This window comes from Poecilia reticulata, chromosome 13, assembly GCF_904066995.2.
Source record: "Poecilia reticulata chromosome 13, P_reticulata-male-v2, whole genome shotgun sequence".
Classification (NCBI taxonomy): Eukaryota; Metazoa; Chordata; class Actinopteri; order Cyprinodontiformes; family Poeciliidae; genus Poecilia; species Poecilia reticulata.
This window is the reverse complement of record NC_088842.1, coordinates 5,040,258-5,060,581: the sequence shown is the minus strand read 5'-3', so window position 1 is coordinate 5,060,581 and position 20,324 is coordinate 5,040,258. Positions and strand designations below refer to the sequence as shown.

Here is a 20,324-nt window from a genome sequence, read left to right as displayed (position 1 = left end):
TTCGCCAACAATTCGGTTTAAAACATTAAAACTATTTTCATTGTTGCATTATTTCAGCGAAATCGGCTTTACTTCATCTAAGGTGGAACTAATATCAGAGACACGTTTTTTTAATGGGTGTCCCAAATAACACTTATAAAAATAATTAACAAATTAAAATAGAAATTATCACACTAAATTATTTTATTAACCAACTGATTAAAATTTGGAACTCAAGCCTGGGGGGCAATAATGAGCTGCATTAGTGAGCTCTTTTAATTGGATTATGCTAAAATACACAAGCACGTTAAAGACGTTTGAAGAAGTTTTAAACCAAAAGTCAAACGTCTGTGACTTTCAGTGCTCTGAAAAGAAACAAGATCCTGGAGCCTATCTCCAGCTGTCATCAGCACCTTGTATACCTAAAAAGTACGCAAAATACAAAATGAATGTGAGTTGAGCTGTTTTAATTCTGTCTGACATCTGAAGTCAGGTTTGAGGTTCTTATGGTGTCGGTTCAGAACCAGCCCAAGGCTTAATCTACCTAAGCTGCTGCTTGGGGCCCCTAAACCTTCAATTTAAGACATAATTTCAACATTTGCTTATTGAGAATACTGTTAAATTTGATTTAACCATTTCAACTTAGATAGATTAAAAGATTAAAAATTTTAACTTTTAAATGTAGGACTTAATTGGCGAGTTTACTTGTCAAAATGCAAAGAATCATTTTAATAGTTTGATTGCTGTGTTACCATAGCTGCTATGAGTTGAATCGTTTTGTTTGTTTACAAATATGTCTCTGCTAACAATAAGTAGTTATCATTGATTGCTTTTTAAGCTCAGCCAATTAAACTTGGTCCCCTCGCCTCGATTCCACCAAATCTGTATTGAAATACTCTCTGGAATGGCCCTGTATTGACTTGACTAAAATACCACAGGTAATTCATACATAACCAAAAATATAGAAGAAACACAATCAAAGTAGATTCTTTAATGGAAGGGTTGAACATTGACACTTTTTAAACATTCTGTTCAGAATAGAATAGAGCTGGCCATACAGCAAGCTAATGTTATGCTAGTGAGGCTATCAGCTAGTTAGCTTGGCACCAGTAGTTTTACAATGACCAGCTATGTCTTTGTGATGTAATGCCATTTTATAGCACAGTCAAGTAACTATGTCACCTTCAGTTATGAAAATGCTGTATATACCAAACATGACTTAAAAGAAACTTAAGTTCAATATTGATGCCATGAATGTGGACCTCTATCTCTTTAAGAAGCTTCTTCTCTTTCTGCTTTCAGCACTTCATCAATTGTTCTTAGGAGGAGTAGTTTGTATGATGACTTTCTGCTTCACCAGGTGTTTGCTAATTGCTGCTGCGGCTAGTCTGGTGGAGCTGAGTGGAGAAGGAGTAGGGGGGGAGTACTGTGTTGGGGGGAAACTCAGCTACAAGAAGGAGCTATGTGGAAATAGATAGATAATACTTTATCTAGGCAGTGCTTTGTGAAATCAGCCATTGAGGCACCCCTGAATGCCATGACTGCCATGGGTGAGTCAAGGATTTATAAAACACATTAAACAATCAAAGAAACACCCCAGGTATGTCTTTGATGAGATAATGACATCATAACATCATAATATGATATAAAACTAAGAAAAAGTCAATTTTATGTAATACTTTAAACGATGTAATCGTTTAAACGATGACAGAAACATCTTCCTAGTTTTAAAACGAGAACTTTCTTGTTGTAACAAATATCCAAATGTATTTGGATACTTCCTAAGCGCTCCATTCGTAATGGGAAATAATTTCTGAAAATAGCCCTCCAGCACTCAAAGCTAGCCTAGCATATAGCTCAGCTAGGCTACCTTTGGCCTAATTACGCAAAGCCAGTCTAATAAGACCAAAGCTATCCAGCTAGCCTACAGCTAGTAACCCCCACCGGAGTCTGCTGTGAATGCTCAGGCAAGTTAGCATGGCCATTGGACAGATAAACAGTTTTTTTTTCTGTAATGGTAAATCGTTTCTCCGCCTTTGTACATTGAACAATTTATACAAGGGGGGTGGAAGAACTAAAATTTTTGTCTCATATTGTCATAACATAAGAATTTTTTCTTAAGAATTTTTTCTTAAATAAACATAAAAGTTACATAGTCCAGCTTTAAACCACAAACCAGAAAATAGTTTCAATATAGTGGTAACTTATGAGGTCTACAAAGTGTACTCTTTTTTATATTTATTTATTTATTGTATATATCTGGTACTGCCTACTTTAAGGGGAATCCAGTAGGCTGACGCGCTGTTCTCCAGCGCTGCGTTCAGAGGGATCCAGGCGGGAAGAGGTTAATTTTCCTCTCAGACTCGGGTCTACTCAGGGGGGTAGAAAGGCGCATTACCAACTGACGGAGCACTCCGCTTTCTCTGAATGAAACGCTGTGAGTGGGAATCCGGATCCCCTCCTCTCTCAGCAAAAGATTCGCTCCAGGATCCGCACGTCCGGCAGCGGAGCAGCAGAGGAGGTGAAACGGGTGGAAAGTGATGGAAAAGTTGCGCTGATACCGGGTCCGATCCGGTGGATGAGAGAGAGAAAGACCGAGAGGGAGGGAAGTCGGGAAAGTTTCCGAGCCCAAAGTGACTTATCCAAAACTGGACTCAAATAATGTGACTGTGGACTACAGATTGCTCTACTTCGGTTTGGATTTATAAACTTTCACTGCGGATTTACAAGCTTGTTTTCTTCAGTTTCTGCACAGAGGAAGAAGTGAATGACTTGAGTGAGATCGCCTGGCTGATCAGCGACGGGATGAATTCAAAGAAAGGATAAGAAACTAGTTATTAGATTTTTTTTTTTTTCACTTGGGCTGAACTTCGTGAACAGAACATGCGCTGAAAGTGCTTCTGTGTTGTTTTCTAGGTTTTGTACGTTTTTATAAAAGAAAAACTAAAGCAACCCCCGTTTTGCCTTTGGATTGAGAGACTGCTTGTCATGAAGGAGCGGATGCCTAACCTGGTTTATTGAATCGTTTGGATTACATCGAAGCATTTCTTTCAGGAGACGCGCTGAATGATGTCTCCAACTTCAATCGGATTTGTATTTTTCTTAGCTTTTCTCCATGTGAGCTCAGGTAAGTTAGCCATTTCTTTTCTGGTCATCTGTTTGACTTTGCAAAAATGGAACAAAAAATTGCTTTGCTTTATTTATCTCCCTCAAAAATGTGTGTGTGTGTGTGTGTGTGTGGGGGGGGGGGGGTGGGTAATCATTTGTTAGAATTAGAGATGCACCAATCAAGAGATTGGAATCGGCCGATTTTTCCATGACCAACATTGACTTTGTTATATTTTTCTCCCTTTAAAACAAGCATAAAATGTAATAATTTGCTAGGATTAGAGACCCACCAATTGAGCGATCAGAATTGTAAAATTTTTGTGCATGATCAGCTTTGATAAGTTGCAAATCTATTGAAATTATAAAGGTTTTATGACAGACTTTAAAATGTGGTTTTAATCTCAGAATTCCTTCCAAATCTTTAAAGAACTGGGTGCAAATTTTCCTTTTCCATGTGGTATGACCATTATAGTGGAAAAAACAGAATTAGTCAAAATTAGATTTTATTTATTTTTTATTTTTTTAAGGGATAAACATCACTACCATTAAGGAAAAATCTGATCGGTGCATTCCTAACATAAAATATTTTCTCCTTGTTGGGAAAGTTTGTCCCAGAGCAAAAGTTACTCAAGACAAACCAGAACTGGGACTTTTCTCATAGAAATATTGCATTTTCTTTCACTTTTAGCAAGTTTCTGTTGTAATTTATCTGGGAAAAACCCAGCAGATTTGTGTTTTGGCTGTAAGAGGGTCAACATGGTGGGCAAAAAGGATTGTCCAGCTTAAAGCTGAGCACACTGAAAGTCACACATAAAGTGCTGAGGCCATGTGGGATCAGTGAAGAGAGCAGCTATCATCGGTCATAAAGACAGCCTAAGCCCCGTTGGGAACCGTGTTTCCCTGTATGTCTTGATTCTTCCACTGGTTGACGATTATTGCTGAGTTCGTCTTTTTTTTCTTTTAACTAAAAAAAGCTGCAGCAGATTTTAATTTCTGTTCCAATTTTATATAAAATAATTTTCCTTTGATTCAGGTTTGTCGTTGAACTTCCTGATGTGAGCTACCGACTCTCTTTTTCTCACTGTGCTGCTTGTACTGTTTTCACACATTTCTCTGTCTCACCCGTCCCGTGGCTATCTGTTTAGAATCTCCAGTCAGAGCTAGCTTGGGGTTTTCCAGGTCAGTTGCTGTAGACTTGAGAAATGAACCATTCCAGTACACAACGTGGAACGCAAGGTGGTTTCCGAACAAATATGTGGTGCAAAAGTAGCTAAATTAATGAAATATGTTTGGTCTCGATCAATAAACCCAACAAAACATCTTATTTCTCAATATCACTGTCTTTGCCAGCCCATTAGCCACTGGGGTCCTGGTGCTCTGCATTTCTGCTGCAATACTTTGGCCAACCTGTAATTATCCCAGTAACAGTCAGCTTAATTATTTTCAGGTTGAAACCTGAAAGGCTGTTCGGTCACAATTGCACCAAAGTTTGTTGTTTGTTGAATGCGTCATTCACTCTTAAATACCCACTTACCTCTTAAAAATGGAGAACAAGATGTTATATCCACACCTTTAAGACGCACCGATCTATCTTTGATTTTGTTTATTTTTTTAAAAGTCTGCCCTGCCATTCGTGGTTTTGAACAATTCCCCCTTATTTATTTATTTATTTATTTATTTATTTATTTAAAATAAATTGTGAAAGCTTTAATTCCAGTCTCTGGGCGATTGATGGGTGCACCTCCACACTTTGGTCGATCGGTTTCGTTTGCTTTTTGTTTGAAGGCAGAGAAGTCGTGTTGAGGAAATCTGGTGTAAAATCTAAACAGGAAATGGGGTCAAAGGTTATGGATTGAGGTCTATCTGCTCCACCTTCAGTTCCTCAACCCGTCCTGTTGTGTGAGAAAAGTCTTTCATACGTCTGGGTTTCCAGTTGCACCTAAATGTTGGGATATCTGAGGATTGTCTTTTTCTGGGGGAGTAGGTGAGATCTCAGTGCCTCGCCTTAGAGATCAACTGGACAGCAGATCTCACCAGCTGATGAAAGGTAGTATCTTAAAGCAATAGCTGACATGTATCCATAAAACATGCAACTTCCTTTTTTACAATTTTCGTAAACTTTACATGGTTCCTCTGGTTTTCCCTTTAAACACCCCACCCATGCTTAACAGAGACAGCTGAGTCGTCTTATTGCTGGAACAACTTCCACACTGAAGAATGTTTGTTATGAGAAAATCTAAAATTGTTAAATTTTTGGCTAGTAAATCCCTTATAGGAGTTAACCAAGCAGAAAATCGGTCTATCCTTACCAGCTGATTCCCCTTCGTTGAAAACTGGCCTGTAAGCAGAAGGCCAGTTTACGGAACAGGATTAGGGCAACTGGAAAAAAAAACAAAAAAAAACAGTTCTGACTTTAATCTCAGAATTCTGTTTCCAGGTTTCAGAAATGCTGGCCTGGTTGTTGCCTTTCTAAGCGGTTTCACACGATTCTCATCTCTCTTCAGTTCTCTGTTTGGGATTTCTCCCACTGAAGTGGATTCCTCTGGTAGACTTTCGTCCAGGCCAATCAGCGAACAGAAGGTGAAGTGGTTCCTGAGGAGGTCGATTTTCTGCTCTTGTTTAGAAGTGTAGTCTGGTTGTAATTTTAGTAGTGGCAGCAGAAGAAGTGTGCAAAACCCTTCAGTCCGTGTCAACCGCACATCTGAATATTGCCATATTAAATATTGATATTAACAGCTGACTAACTTCAACAAAAGTTTTGAATTTCCAGTCAGTTTGAGTCATTTATAGTTGTTTTCATACATTGTTTCCTGGCTACAGTAGTGCACACTTTCCGTTTTGATTTGTGGAAAAGAGTAAAATAAGATGGCCTTTGCCCTGTCACACTTGTAATGACTTGCTCTTGGCTTTGCTCTGTCTGACTGTTGTAAATTGATACCTTCATCTGTCAGCTCTCACCCTGTTATCTTGGACCTGTCCTCCTTCTAACACTCTAAATGCCTGTTATCTCCGCGCTAAGTGCTCATCAGACCTCACACTCCCCACACTGATACCGCTCAGGCAGGAGGTGACTACAGTCAACACGATAACCTGGATCATTCTGAAGAGATAATTATCAAGATGATGTATAAATATTAACCGGGATGGTAAAACCTTAAGGCAAATATCGGAAGTATCCGTGACAGTTTACTGTAAAGCTTCGATGATTGAATGCAGCACAACAAAGCATGTAATGATGAGTTTGTGCTTAAGATGATGAAAATACACTGCAAAAACACAATTTTACAAGTACTTTTGGTAAGTTTTTAGTGGAAACATTTTAGTACACTGGAAACAACACAGAACTAACTTAAAGGTAACTTTTTAACAAGATATAGGAGCTTCGTTTGAGTCAAGAATTACTTAATATTGATTAAAAAACAGTTCTATTTCCCTGGCAGATTATTTAACTTGTAACATTGGAAAAAGTCATAATGTGCCATTAGAAGTAGCACTTTTTCATCAATATCATTAATCCTTATTTTTTATTTTGAACAAATCAATGAAAACAAAATTAAAAACTTACATATTATATTTAAATATATATATATATATATATATATATATATATTCTTTTGTCCATTTTATTGAATATATTCAGTATTGAATACACTGCTTCAGTTCTTTAGCAACACTGTTCCACAAAGTCTCTCCACAGGTTAATATATGTTAGAGAATTATTGACTCAATAAAAAACAAGCTTGTTGAAAAGTTCTTTGTAAGTTTTTTTTTTTTGTTGTAATATTTCAAGTGTGTTAAGGTGTTTGCACTAAAACCTGACCAGAATTGCTCTGTAAGATTTAGTTGTTTTTTGCAGTGTGTGGGGCAGAGGGAGTGGCTCACCAGTAATCAGCCTTGGCAAAGACACGCAGGTTCTGACAAATTGACTCATAAGTGCTGATAAATTGCAGGGCTCTTCAGCCTCTTACATCATGGGGACATGACAGGACACAGCTGGCTCCGCACGGCCAATTAATGACCAGTGCCCACAGGTGAGACGTGTCTCCGTCTTCACCTCCACCTCCACCTTCCACCTCTCCCAGACTCCTGAACTCAACCCTGCTATGGCTCCTAATTATAGTGATGTTTTTTTTTTTCTTTGGGGTTTATCCCTAGGATCTGAAGCCGTCACAACACATTACGTCTTCTGGAACAGAAACATAATGAGGACAACTCTCGATTGCGCCATGCCAATTTCTTCCTTCTCCCACCTGTGTGATGTGACGGCTGTATCTCCATAACTTCCACTAATGCACATTAATCAAATCCTAATCCGAATGAAACAGGGTTTTACACCCCAAGATCCGGGATTAGGCGGACTTTGACTTAGTGAAAGCGCATGGAGGAATGCAGGAGGGGTAATCGGCATCCCTGTTTTTTTTTCTTCCCTTCCTTCATGGGAACTGCAGTTAAGTTCTTAACGACTGACGAGATAAACATTTCAAGGCAGTTTGTTTGAGGGCAGAGAAATTAGCCGGCGATGCTTAATGATCTGCTTTCCTCAGACTGCTCTTCCTCTAATGACCCAAAAGTGCCGCCTAATTGGATTAATTTGCAAATCCAACTGACGTCAATAGTTTGTAATTCACTCCGGCTGCAGCCTCGGCTCTTAGGCTTGCCAGGAGAAAAGAAGAGATATGATTATTCCATAAAACTGAGGATTCCCTGGCATTTCGGCACCGATATTCTGTTTACAGTGTGAATAAAGGGATGTTTGTTAAGTCTGATATTATGATTTGGTATTGTTTGTAACTTATTTATAAACATTCATTGCATTTTATTGGGATTTTATATAATACAGTATCATTTTTAAGAGGAAGAAAATGACATCTACTGTTGACATTTTTATCCTGCTCAGTAGATTACAGCCATCTTGAGTTAATAATCTAAAACACACATTTTCTGCAATTACAGCTAATTCAAATGGGATGGACACAGGTTTTTAAATAGCAATTTACAACTCTGGCCAGATATTTTCAATTGGATTTAGGATTGGACTTTGTCTAGGCCACTCTAGCACTAGAATATCTGTTTAAATTTAGTGCTTGGATTTGTTCATTTTTTTTGTATTGCAACCTTCTTTCCTTCATCTCTGCCCAACTTTCCGGTCCTTGTTAAAGAAAAGCGTTCCCACAGCATGATGCTGCCACTAACGCCACTGGGTTTCAATTTTTTATGTCTTACCTACAGATTAAACAACACAAATCTGGAAACTGTTGAGTGTGTTGCTATTTTTGCCCTTTTGAGTTAGCTGAAATTAGGTCTGTAATTTGACTGGGCCATTCTAAGACATAATATGCTTTGAATAAATTGATTCCATTGTAGCTTTGGCTACATGTTTCAGGATATTGTGTTGCTGTAACCTTTGACCCTGCCTGAAGTCTCTTGCAGCCTTGAACTGTATTTTTTCCTGAGTAGACTTGTTTGTAGTGTCAATCCTTGTCCAGCTTTGATTAATTCAAAAGAAAATGAACAGCTTGATACTGCCATAACTATTTTTTTATCCTGGAGCCTGCTGTGTTCAGGGTGATGTGCAGTTTTTTTTATTTCGGCACACATAACATTAGCTTATAGATGAAAAAGCTCATTGAGGGTCTCATCTTCTCATATCTTTCTCCTCCATGTAGTGCCGATAACATGCATGCGTCCCTAATTTATTTGTAACATTTTAGGCATCAAGTAAAATCGAAACGTTGCTGTTAACTTGACAAATGGTGAAACTAAATATTTCTGCAAGACACTATAACATCAGATAGATACATATTGAAACATAGTTTTATGAAAAGTTTTCACCCTGAGCTGCTGAGCGGGAGGCAGATCCAGAAGGTTGCTGCCCTGGTGAGGCAGCGTGGTTAATGCATTTCTCCCTGACAGCTGACGTGGAGGACAAACACTCTCCCCGTCTCCTGTTGGTGTTGAAGTGATGAATGGTTGTCCCCTCGCAGGACGAAAAGTGCTGTCTGCTTTCTGTCCCACAGCGAAAGTTGGCACGCTCTGGATTCCTGCAGCTAAGTTTACAGCTTTAAAAAAAAAAAAAAAAAGCTTGGAGGTATTTCTTCTTTTATTAAAGCCATTTGATCTGAGAGTTGTGCACGCTTCCTTGTAAAAATTTTAGTCTTCAAATTGACAACAGCAGCTGGGTTTCCATTACAAATATGGCCAAAGCTTTAATATTCCGCTGACGTCAAATAAACCCAATTTTGCTATTGCTGTGTTTCCATTGATGAAGAAAAGCAATTAAAATCACATGTGAATAAGATTGTTCACATGAGAATGCTGCGCAGTCATTCTCCTACCACTTCCTGTCATCTTCTTCTTGGTGGTGTGCACCAGCGTCAACATCCAACTGTTGATCATGTGACTGGTGTGATGCGGAAAAAAATTTTTTCCATCGCAGTTTTGCAAAATAAACAAATGTTGATATTTTTTTTTTCTTTTTAAACATCTCAACATTTTATCAATAAACAATAGTTTTTTTGTCCTGTTCTCATTGGGCGAGCCTATTTTCAAAATGTCAATTATTCGGCCAATGGAAACGCAGCTAGTGATATAGATATGAGCAAGAAGAAACAGCAGACATAAGGATTTGTCTGTGGACAAAAATGGCTTATAAGAATCCTCTTACCCATCTCCCTCCTCTCTCTCTTTTTTTGTCTTTTGGCCCAATTTTTTAAGACTTGCCTTTTTTGTGACTGGTCAGTGTGAAGTCTTTCTTAAAGCCAGTGGGGATGGGGATGGGGTAGCTGCATTGTGTTACCTTAACGGGGCTCTGGAATGGGAAAGGGATGGAGGAGGGGAGGAAAATGAGTGTGTGTGTGAGGGGAGGAGTGCGGCTGCACAAAGGCTACCCCGGGGTGTGTGAGGGAGGATGGAGGGAGGGAGAACGGAGAAGAGGACAGAGGAGACAAACATACCATGATACACCAGCTCTGGGAATACGTTTTGATCTGGCTTCTGAGCTCACATTGCATATTCTCAGTGGTCCCTCGTGGCGCTGAATGTGCTGATTAGGGTGATATGGGTGGAAGAGGGGGAAAAAAAAGAAGTGTGAGGCAGGAGTGCTGGTGTTGGTTTTTCTTTTTCCTTATAAAGGTGAACATCTGGGGAGATGTGAGGTTGTTTCTTTTTTTTATTTTTTTTTTAAGGAAATGCTGAGTAAATAAAAGGTGCTGGAGAGTCATTCAGCCAATTCTCCATGTGTCTGAATTCTGCATATTCAAAAGCTCCCAGAAGGCCTTTCTGTTGGGCTGTGTGGTGGCTGGAGTCCTGCTACCAGTTGGTGTGCATTCAAAAAGGCTCAGACCTCCCTCTCTTTCATTTTCTCCACCGGGGGAGACGGAGGGATGACATTCAGGACACTCTTCCCCTGTTTCCGTCCTTTCATTCCCCCTGCCTGAGTTCAGGCCTCCTCCCTGCCTCTCTAACTGGTCTATTAAAGGCCTGAACACTGTTTTGAAATGCTAGACTACTTTTTTTTTTCTAGTAAAATATGGAATGTATGGCAAACAGTGGAAAATCCTATTAGAGATTGGGGGTATAAATTAAATTGGGGGGCAATTGAAAGAGAAACTGCTAATTAGTTAGAATATTTTATGGAAATGAAACAATTAACTTAATCGTGATTAATTGAGTTTTGAAATAATGGTCAACTAATTTAATCAATTAATCGTTAACTGGAATATAGAAACTTAAGGCAATTAGCAGAAAGAACGGAAAATATATACATTCTCTATTAAAGATAAAACAAAATCTTCTATCCAGAATTTCTTAAGTGACGGTTTTTATTTCACGTGGTTCAAATTCAGCAAAAGTAAAAAAAAGCCTCCTATAAAGCATGCTTTGGTATCTAATTATTAGTTGGTTAATTGAAAAAAAAAAAGTAAATGAATATAAGCTCTGCGCTGTAAGGGGAAGTCAACCAGAAAGGGCCGAGCTTTTTTTTGCATTAGCTGCAGATGGATCCTTTGCTGGAAGTAATCAAGTGTTCACTAAAATTACTCTGTTCCAGTTTAGGCAAGAAAATTATTATTTTCTTTAAAAGATATTGAATTACTTATTAGCATTTTATGTGTTTTTGGCATTATATAAAATAGGCTTAAGTTCTTAAAAATCTGCAGAATGTGCCCATTTTTTTTGTATAATTAATCAATAAACTGTCAGAATAATCGTTATACTACTAATACTTTATTTAGCTCCTCCCACTCTGAGCTGACTCCAGGTAAAATTTCATGAAGTGAAAAAGCTTTCTCATTCAATCAAACATTAGTTCTCATTTGTATTGATGCTGCAGAGTTGTTTTACCAGCTTTGTAATTCTTTTTGCAAATTCTTCTTTGTAATATAGATTGGGAAAAAAGGTTTTGTGAACAACCGTTTCAAAGTTTTTCCTTAATAATCCTCAATTGTACTTAAATATGGACTGTTTTTGAGTTTTTTTTATTATCTAGCCTTTTTTGTGTTGAAGACCCAACTAATGTAGCAGCAACACATTTTACACGAGGGACAAATGAGAGAGTAGTGACATAAAAATCCACCAACAAACATTTACCTAAAGTTGAAGACTTTGGAGTTTCCATCTGCACTTTAAGTTCAAGTAAGATCTCCTTATTTTTTAGATGCAGTTAAGATTAAGATTATTCAGGTTTTAGGTGCTAAAAAAACTTGTTTTGTTAGCAAATCCACTACATTTTAAAGTATTCACTGTTTGATGTCTTTGATTTACTTCTTTTCCAAACCAAAACGAATGACAGTGGGAAGGAAATTCCACCCAGAGGGACTTTGCATTTGAAAACAGAGCAGTGACTGAAGTGACGAGCGTGCAATGTGACTGTTTTACATTAAATGTGGAGCAGACAGCACAGAGAGTGGAAAAACAACAACCCGTTAATTGGAACTCCCAGTTCCTATGATTTACACCATCCTGCATGCAAAGACAATAAGAATATGAATTTATGGGCAGTAAGTTCCAGTAATCATTGACAGACAGTAAGATAGCTGTTTTTCATTTCATATGAAAAGAAAAATGTGACTTATTTCTATAATAAAACACTAATTAGAGCTTCATCGTTATAATAATAAGACAATAAACTGTATGAAAGAAAGATGATGTGTTCTATTAAAGGGGAGTATTATGCAAATTTGACTTTCTTTTGTCTTATAATATTATTCCCTCATCAAAAACATACCTGGAGTGTTACTTTGATTCTTTCATGCATGTTTGAGAAATCCTTGATTCTCCCATGGCCACTGTTTAGGTGTGCCTTAGCACTTGTTCATACTAAGCTCTGCCCATTTACCCAAAGCTCCTCCTTGAAACTGCAGCCTCCAATCGAGTTCTCACTTGATTCCTCCAAACAGCAATTTGCAAACACCTGGTGGAACTGTGTTCCTGCTTAGCTCATAAGAACTGTTGTAAACGACATCAGTAGACAGCGTGGAAAAATATTGCTGTGATACCGTACTCAAGGGTTGGAGCTTCTTAAAGAGACAGAGGCCAATTTCAATGTGTCATTTTTTGCTATGATGTGAAGTTAGAGATCTTTTAAGTTATGGTTGCTAAAGGCAACAATTTTTGTAACAACTGAAGGTAACAGTTGATTGTGCAATAAAATTGCACAATGTGCCTGGAAAATACACAATGCTAAGTGCGTCAAATTTTGACGCATTTGTATGACTTGTTTGAGGTCATAGGCCAGGTTATGAGCTTATACGTCAGTATTCTTGCAAAAAATATGCGTTCACAAAAATGAGTCCTCTACACCATTTCTGTGTAGATGCAGGAAAAATAAGTCAAAAACCTTCCCATTTTAGAAACAAACTGCGTGGACCAGAACCTATGGTAGAACCATCTATCTGAGGCCCTCTTTACACAGAGCTCTTTAGTGAAACTATCATTTTTATTGCGATCTAACTGTTTACATGTGATCAGAGTTTGTATTTTTTGAAACACGGTATCAGAGTGAAACCTTTCAAAAACAATGACTGATAGCATTGCATTGTGCGTGTTCAGATGAACAAAACTTTAGATGGGGAATATATGTGCATTACATGAGTCCTTGGGTCATTGGGGATGAGTTGCTGCTTTCTAAATGAGCTTGAAGCTACTGTGGTGGAAGCTAAGGGTCAAAAGTGCAGTTGCGTTTCGAAGACATTCTGAGCTCACAGTCCCATCTAGTGGCCTGGCGTGACAATTACAGCAGATTCAAGGTGTCTTTCATCTTTGCAGTCTGGACTAAGTATGGAATTTTCTCCAACCAACTTCCATAAAGACCATCAGTTTCCAGACAGCGGTTTCATTTCAACATGACCTGAATGATTTCTAATTCATGTTTGAGTTCTAATGCGAAACATTCTATTTTAGCTTTAGCTGCATGCTGGTAGTAGTTCCTGCTTAAGAAAATCATTCCCACATCACTCTGTAGCCACCACTATGTTTCCCAGTGGGGAACCATTCTTTTTTTTTTCTCCCTCCATGAACTCATGCATTTCTCCCATCCCCTCCTCTCCTTGTTCCCTCCCTCTCTCACCATTGTATTAAAATCCTGGATACACTTTTGAGATGCTAAACCCCTTTTCTTCTCATAACTGACAGGGCTAAATGACATTAAAAAGCTGTGAGGAATAAATTAAATTAGCAATTAAAAGAGACTGCTAATTAGTTGATTCATGTCTCTGGATTCCCCCACTTTGAGCCGTGCCATTGTTGTTTAAATCCCATGAAGTGACAAAGCTCTGTGCTCAAATCAAATACTAGTCCCTGCATGTTTGTGTTTTCATATGCTGCAGAGTTTGTGCATTATGTTTTTTTAATTCTCATTTAGAAGTCGTTCTCATCCATAGCTGCATCAGCAACTCAATCAGTTCTGGGGGTTGGTGTGTGTGTGTGTGTGTGTGTGTGTGTCGGGCGGGGGTAATTCTGTCGCACAAAAGACAGTAATAAAAGTAGGAGGGGTGTCCTTCTATTTCAGGGGAAGCGCTGAAAAACATAATTAATAAGAAGGTGACCTTGAATTTCACCATTTTACGAGTCCCGCCATTCAACTGTAACCATGGCGAAGGGAGGTGTCGCATAACCTGGCTGATTTATTTTTTATTATTATTTTTTTTCTGTTTTTCTAGTGTGCAAAGATGTGGCTGCTTTGAGCTCGGAGATTAACGTTAATCGCGCCCTATTATCGGGTTTACTTTACGCTCTCCAAATTGCTGACATGCTAAATCTGCTGTCTCGACTGAAGTGAATGTTTAAATGCACAATATTAGTCATGTTATTTATTGCAGATAAGTTTTTATCATTAAAAAATGTAAGCTTTTTTCTTTTTTGACCACAATAATTTCCCAAACTTTTAAACTCATTTGCTTTTATAGGGCTGGTAATTATCCTTAATGTCAACTTTTCAGCTTCCTCCAACAGCCTCTCCTCCTCTGCTTTTATTGAGTATTGTAGCTGCCGCCTGAAATACTAATTCCCCAAAGCTCTCAAGACAAGATTACTTTTGCATTTTGCAGCATCCGTCAGTAAGTCCTAATCATAAGCTTCGTGCTTTAAACCATTAGCAATTCACTTTGGTTTAACACCTCACCCCGTTTTTTGGGACTCTCACTCCTCTCAAGTAATGTCACCTTTGTTAGTTCAGAACACACACTTTACAAAATGTCTGAAAGCATTCGCTAATCATTTTTGCCCTACTTCCTGTCTTCTTCCTGCTGCACTCAGTCTTGACAGCCCATGTTTATGTTGTCTTGAGCTCTGCCTTGTCCTATATTGAATACAATTATCTTTGATGGGTGTAGATGTGTGTTTGCCTTTCTGCAGTAGAATCAAATAGTACTGAGCTGCAACACTTTGTCTCACTGCAACCTTAAATGTTACTACTACTTCATTTTAAAAAGTTCTAATATTGTGAAAAAGCAAAAATGTTTCTTGTCATTTTCATAGAAATTCATTACACATTAAAATTTTTCAAGCTTTTATTTTTTTGAAATTTTAATAATTATGGCTTTCAGGTGAAGACCCAAAATACTGTCTAATAAAATTAGAATTTCACATTAAAAAGTTATGTTTGTGTAGCCAGCTGACCCAGAGTGAGTGACCGATTAAAGGCTCAGGAAACCTTTGCGGGTGTTTTAAGTTACCATTCAATTAATTTTTTCACAGTTTTCTAATTTTCTGAGGCACAAAGTTTTGACATTTTAAAGCCATATTAATCAAAAATCACTAGAAGAAAAAGGCTTGGAATGTTTCACTCTTTGCTTGATTATTTTATATGATATAAAGAGTTTCCTTCAGAAAACTTGCTAGGCCAGGTGGTAGGTGGCACTAGGGCACACCAGTAGTGGCCCACTGTGCTTATATGTTAAATGGTTAAAGTTCTGAGGTGCAGGAGCAGGCTTCATAACTCAAAAACTCACATCCAGTTCAATGCATCAACTCTGAACCTAGGCTGGTCCGTCTTTACCGTCACTGTTACACCACAACTCTACTCCTTGGGTACAGTTGTGATGTATACTGAAGCAGGAGGGAAGCTTCAAAGTTAGACTTTGAAGTATTTAAAAGTGAGACTGACATGGAGAATCTGTATAAATTGCACTCAGTTGGACACCATTTACTGATTCTGTAGTAATGCTAAAACAATTATTTAAGGGTTATGGGTTAAGTCAGTATTACTCAGTTTTATTTGCAAAAGACTCTGAGAACCATGTCTTATTTTTCCTTTAAATTCACATCATTGTGAATTTCACAGCGATGTGAAATTCACAATGATGTGAATTTAAAGCACAAAGCATTGCTCTGCTTTGTGTGTATCAAGTTTGAGGTTATCACAAAATGTGCTTTTACAAAGTTTTAAAAATACCAATACCAAAGCTGATGAGACTTTATGGGAATAAGATTGAGATATGATGGACTAATAATGTGACTGGAATGTGACAAAGTGAAAAACTTTAAGTATATGAACATATTTACATTGAAATGCATTTTGTTTTTCTGCTGAGCGTTTCTGCTCTGTGGTGTTTGCTGCCGGTTGAATCTGAAGGATTTACTGCAACCCATGAGTTCAGCGTGAAAATGATGAATCCTTTGACTACTTCACAGTTTATTACTTTTTGTGGGGGAGAAGTTAAGTACAACCAGTGGAATCCAGTGTCACTGGAAAGAAAAGTTGAGGTTATTTCCACTTACAAAACATTTTGGGAAAAGCTGTTGGAAATCGGAATATTTGCTCTCTCTCATCCATCACCTCGATTATCCCAATCTCCACTTCCATTTCCTACTTGAATTCCCCCCCCAAAAAAGAAGAAAATAAAAACCAGACACCTGGAGGTGTTTCTGTGCGGGGTGCAGACAACAACCTGATGAAAAAGTAATGAATTCAGATTCCTTCACCCCTATTGCAAGCAGTTTGGTTTGCATCATGAGAGAGCAGTGTTTTCTTTTATTTTATGTTTTTGGAACCGTTGTGTACCTGGACAGCTGGTACGTGTTTGATGGCAGGGTTTTGGTAAGTGGCTGCTGGAAAGCAGACGGACCAGTGAGCAGTTGTCTGCAGAAAGGAAATTTCTTCCTAATGCCAGACTGGGCACAGGCTTTCCTCCCTGCGGATGTCTAGAAAAAGGCTTCTTGGCAGACTTTTCCACTCCATTAATTTTTGACCAAATATTTACTGTGCATCTCCTGGCAAGCCTTGCATCCCTTTTTTTTGTTTTTACTTTTCCAAGTCAGGTTTTTGGATACTTTGGGGGCAATTTCTGTTCCATTTGGCTGGACTCGGGCCATGCCCTTCTCATTGGACTCGTTTCCGTTTCACCATATGGCTCCACTGAGTCTTAACCCCAGATTCACTTTAATAATACCTCTGCAGCTGCTATACATGAGGTGCTCTTGCGTACAATCCCTTACTAGAGCTTGCAAATGTCGGCATGGGAACGTTATGTGATCCATTCTCACCTCTTGTAACCTAAAGGGCACCAGAGGACGACGTGCCAAGTTGGAACTCGCAGATTTTGTGTACCTCTGACTGCATGGTGTTCATAAAACTCCCTTCCAACACCCAGTTGTCTGGGGTTTTCTTTATTATGTGTTTGGCAGAGCGTTTAGACCAGCCTACACAAGTATTTAAGGTCATCAGCTCTGCTACCAGACTCAGCTGCTCCAACTGTAGGCCAATACAGTGCCAGCAATCAAATAAATAACATTTAGAAAGCATTATGTGTTTTTTTGGGGGGGTCTTTTGGCCATGCCTCACCGCCCCAATCTGCTTTGGCACCCTCTCAGAGCTCTTTTCTCTTGGCAGCGAGCCCAAATGTCGCACTCTGTGTGGCTGGACTGTGCCAGCCAAGTGTGCTGCTGGTCCCTCTTCCTGCTCACCGCGCTGCAGCTTTCCCTCCGCTCCGTTCTTCCAACCACAACTCTTCCTGCTCTGCTCGGAAATTCTTCTTCTGCAAAGAACATGTTGTTGGTTTATACTGCCTTACAAAAGCTTTAAGGTGTCAAGTTTTTTTGAATGCTACAGTCACATACTTCAAATTTGATCTTACAAGTAATGCATTTGAAATGAAAACAGCTGAAACACTGATTGCTTTTAAATCTAGACTAAAAACCCACCTGTTTATAGTTGCTTTTAAAAAAATAATCAAACACTAATCAACAATTGATGGCACTTGAAAAAATGTAATGTATCAAATGTTGACTGCGTGTGATGACTATACTTTGGTCTAAGACAATGTGCTATGCAAATAAAATTTGATTGACTGATGGAAGTCAAATGATGCAGGGTTTTGAAAAAAATTCTGCACATTTTGCATTTAAGATAAAACAAACTTTTGTCTGTATTCTACCAAGAACCCCTGAAGTGGCAGTACACTTCACTTCACTCGGTTCAAGTTCTTTAAGAAATCTCTCATTTTTAGCACATTTTGCTATCCTATTATTAATCAGTTAAACCAAAAAATGAACAACAGATCAACCTTTCACTGTATTGACATTATATAAGGCAGAAAGGGCTGAACTTTTTAGATGTTGACATATGTTTTTTTTAGCTGCCGATTGGTCCTTTACTATAAAAGATGAAATGTTCACTAAAGGAATGCTGTGATAGTATTTTAGGCAACAAAATGTTATTTTCTTCAATCAACATGATGTTTAGTAAAAGCTAATGCTAACAAAGTTGATAGTCTCCATGTGACAAAGATTGCCATCAACAGGGTAAATTTAGAATTGCACATTTAACTGCAAGATTCGGCTTCAGGAAGTGAACATTACACTCGTGGTCTCGGTTTTATAGTTGACGAAACATTTTCAAAGTTAGCAAATTTCTAATCCACTATTAGCAGATTGCTGGTTAGTTTTAAATGGGACTACTGATGGTTTTCTCCCAACAACAGCTTTCTCCTTGTTAGTCTCTTTCATTAAACAACAGATTTGTGGGGTTTATAACCACCAGCCATCCTGCTGATGGATTCTCCCACCTGAGCTGCTCTGCCTGAGGTAAATCATGGGCCTCTCGCCTACTGCTCTGATTAATGTTGCTCAGCCTGCCTCTTCATCTAGATGGCCATGTAATGAAATGTTTTCAGCACTTTCCATTTTCAGATGAGGGATTGAACTCTACTCTGTGAGTTGTTCAAAGATTTTGAGATTGCTTCATTGCTGTTTTTCTACTAAGACAAATTTATACAAATAGGCACTGTTTAGCTATTATGTAACTTCTGAAGGTAATTCGCCAAACTAGACATTATTTAGAGATTATTAGAGTTATCAGAATAAGTGGGACTGACGGGGAAATGTATGTCACACTTTTCATCGCAATTTCCTAAAATCCCAACTAAATAAATTTAAGTTTGTTGTTGGAATTGGACAAAATATGAAAATGTTTGAGTTGGAATTTTCTTGCAAAGTTATAAACTCCACTGGTATGCGTTTCTAAATGAAATTACAGTTGGGTTTATTATGCATTTTTTATGCTCGTATATAGATTCAAATTTGCTCCAAAGTGCTAAATAATGAAACACCTTCAGCTTTCAAAATCACAGAGGGAAACAAAAATCAATGAGATTCACATTCTCAGATTTTGAAAACAAAATGGAGTCCTATTCCTTCTATTCTGCTGTTGTTTTGAAACATTCATGAATTTCCGACGTGGCTCTGGTCAGACCTCATTAAAAAGCTGCAAAACAGAAGCAAGAGATAATTGCCGACTCTTACTCCCCTGTGCTTCATTTCTGTAATCCCCGTTCTACAACACAAACCCTCAGCTATTCTGTGTGCTGAAACAGGAGGGTCCCCAGCCTGTCATCTGGGCTCTGGATTAATTACAGCCCCTTATCCTGGAGTTTCTGCTCCACTAACAGAGTGACATCTCTGACACCGGTGTTGGCGATGTTTTCGTCCCAGGTTGACACCAGGAATACATGGGGTCAAGCTGAGGAATCTGCGAGCCTGCGAAAGTCGCATTGTGATAAATAACAGACTGACTCTCCACTCGCATCCACCCTGTTCCATTCAGCCCCATCTGCCAGCTCTGCAGTGCCAACTTGACAGGCAGCTTCCTAACAAGCCCCACAGTCTTTCCCACCACAAAATTCCCAACTGGTTCCTGAAGAACTGATAAGATAGGGAGAAGAAATTGGATTTATTCTTGCAAGAATGACTTCTGGCCTCATGACCCGTTGCAGGGTTTGACAGCTTTTGTTTGTTTCTAACGACACTTGCTGCAGCAGACTGGTGTCGAGAAGAGCTGCAGCTCATCCACACTCGTCCCTTTGGTTTTTGTTTAAGAATTTTGTGTGGTATGTTTGCCTCCTAGGCTACAATAGAATGTTCAGTTTCAATGATAAAAACAGATCAGCAGTGATATTACTCTGATACCACAAAGGAATCTCTCTTGCTCACAGAGTTTTCTCAGACCTGTTCCATAGTTCTATTGCGACAGATCACTCTTCAGAGCACGTTCGAAATTAATCAAAACAAGTGGGATATCGATTCCAGATATTACATGCCTTTCAGAGAAGCAAGAATTTACCAGAATATAGACATGAAGCAACAGATTGCTTGTTACCATGAAGCTTTTCCAGCTAAGCTTTCATGGGTCGACATGGTGGACCTCAATATCCAAGTTCACTACGACGCTGTCATTTTCCCTTTCGAAGATGACATAGAAAACCCCATTAAGCCGGAAGATGAATCAACAGAGATCCAGGGGGAAT

The 20,324-nt window shown here is 38.6% G+C and overlaps 1 protein-coding gene and 1 long non-coding RNA gene across 9 annotated transcripts in view; both read left to right on the top strand.

Annotated features, from left to right (window-relative positions):
* Positions 1-20,324, top strand: part of robo1 (roundabout, axon guidance receptor, homolog 1 (Drosophila)) — a 367,726-nt gene that overhangs the window by 139,711 nt on the left and 207,691 nt on the right. Inside the window, exon 1 of one of the 8 annotated variants that reach the window (XM_081615064.1) lies at positions 2,321-3,106. The exons of the other annotated variants lie outside the window; for them this stretch is intronic. Coding sequence (XP_081471190.1) covers positions 3,046-3,106 — 61 coding nt within the window. The 5' untranslated portion in view covers positions 2,321-3,045. Of the gene's footprint in view, positions 1-2,320; positions 3,107-20,324 lie in introns of those variants that run through there. 8 annotated transcript variants of the gene reach the window in all.
* On the top strand, positions 6,756-8,339 carry LOC145554689 (uncharacterized). The gene is made up of 2 exons (XR_014090672.1): positions 6,756-7,118; positions 7,243-8,339. It is a non-coding gene; the product is annotated as an uncharacterized LOC145554689 (long non-coding RNA).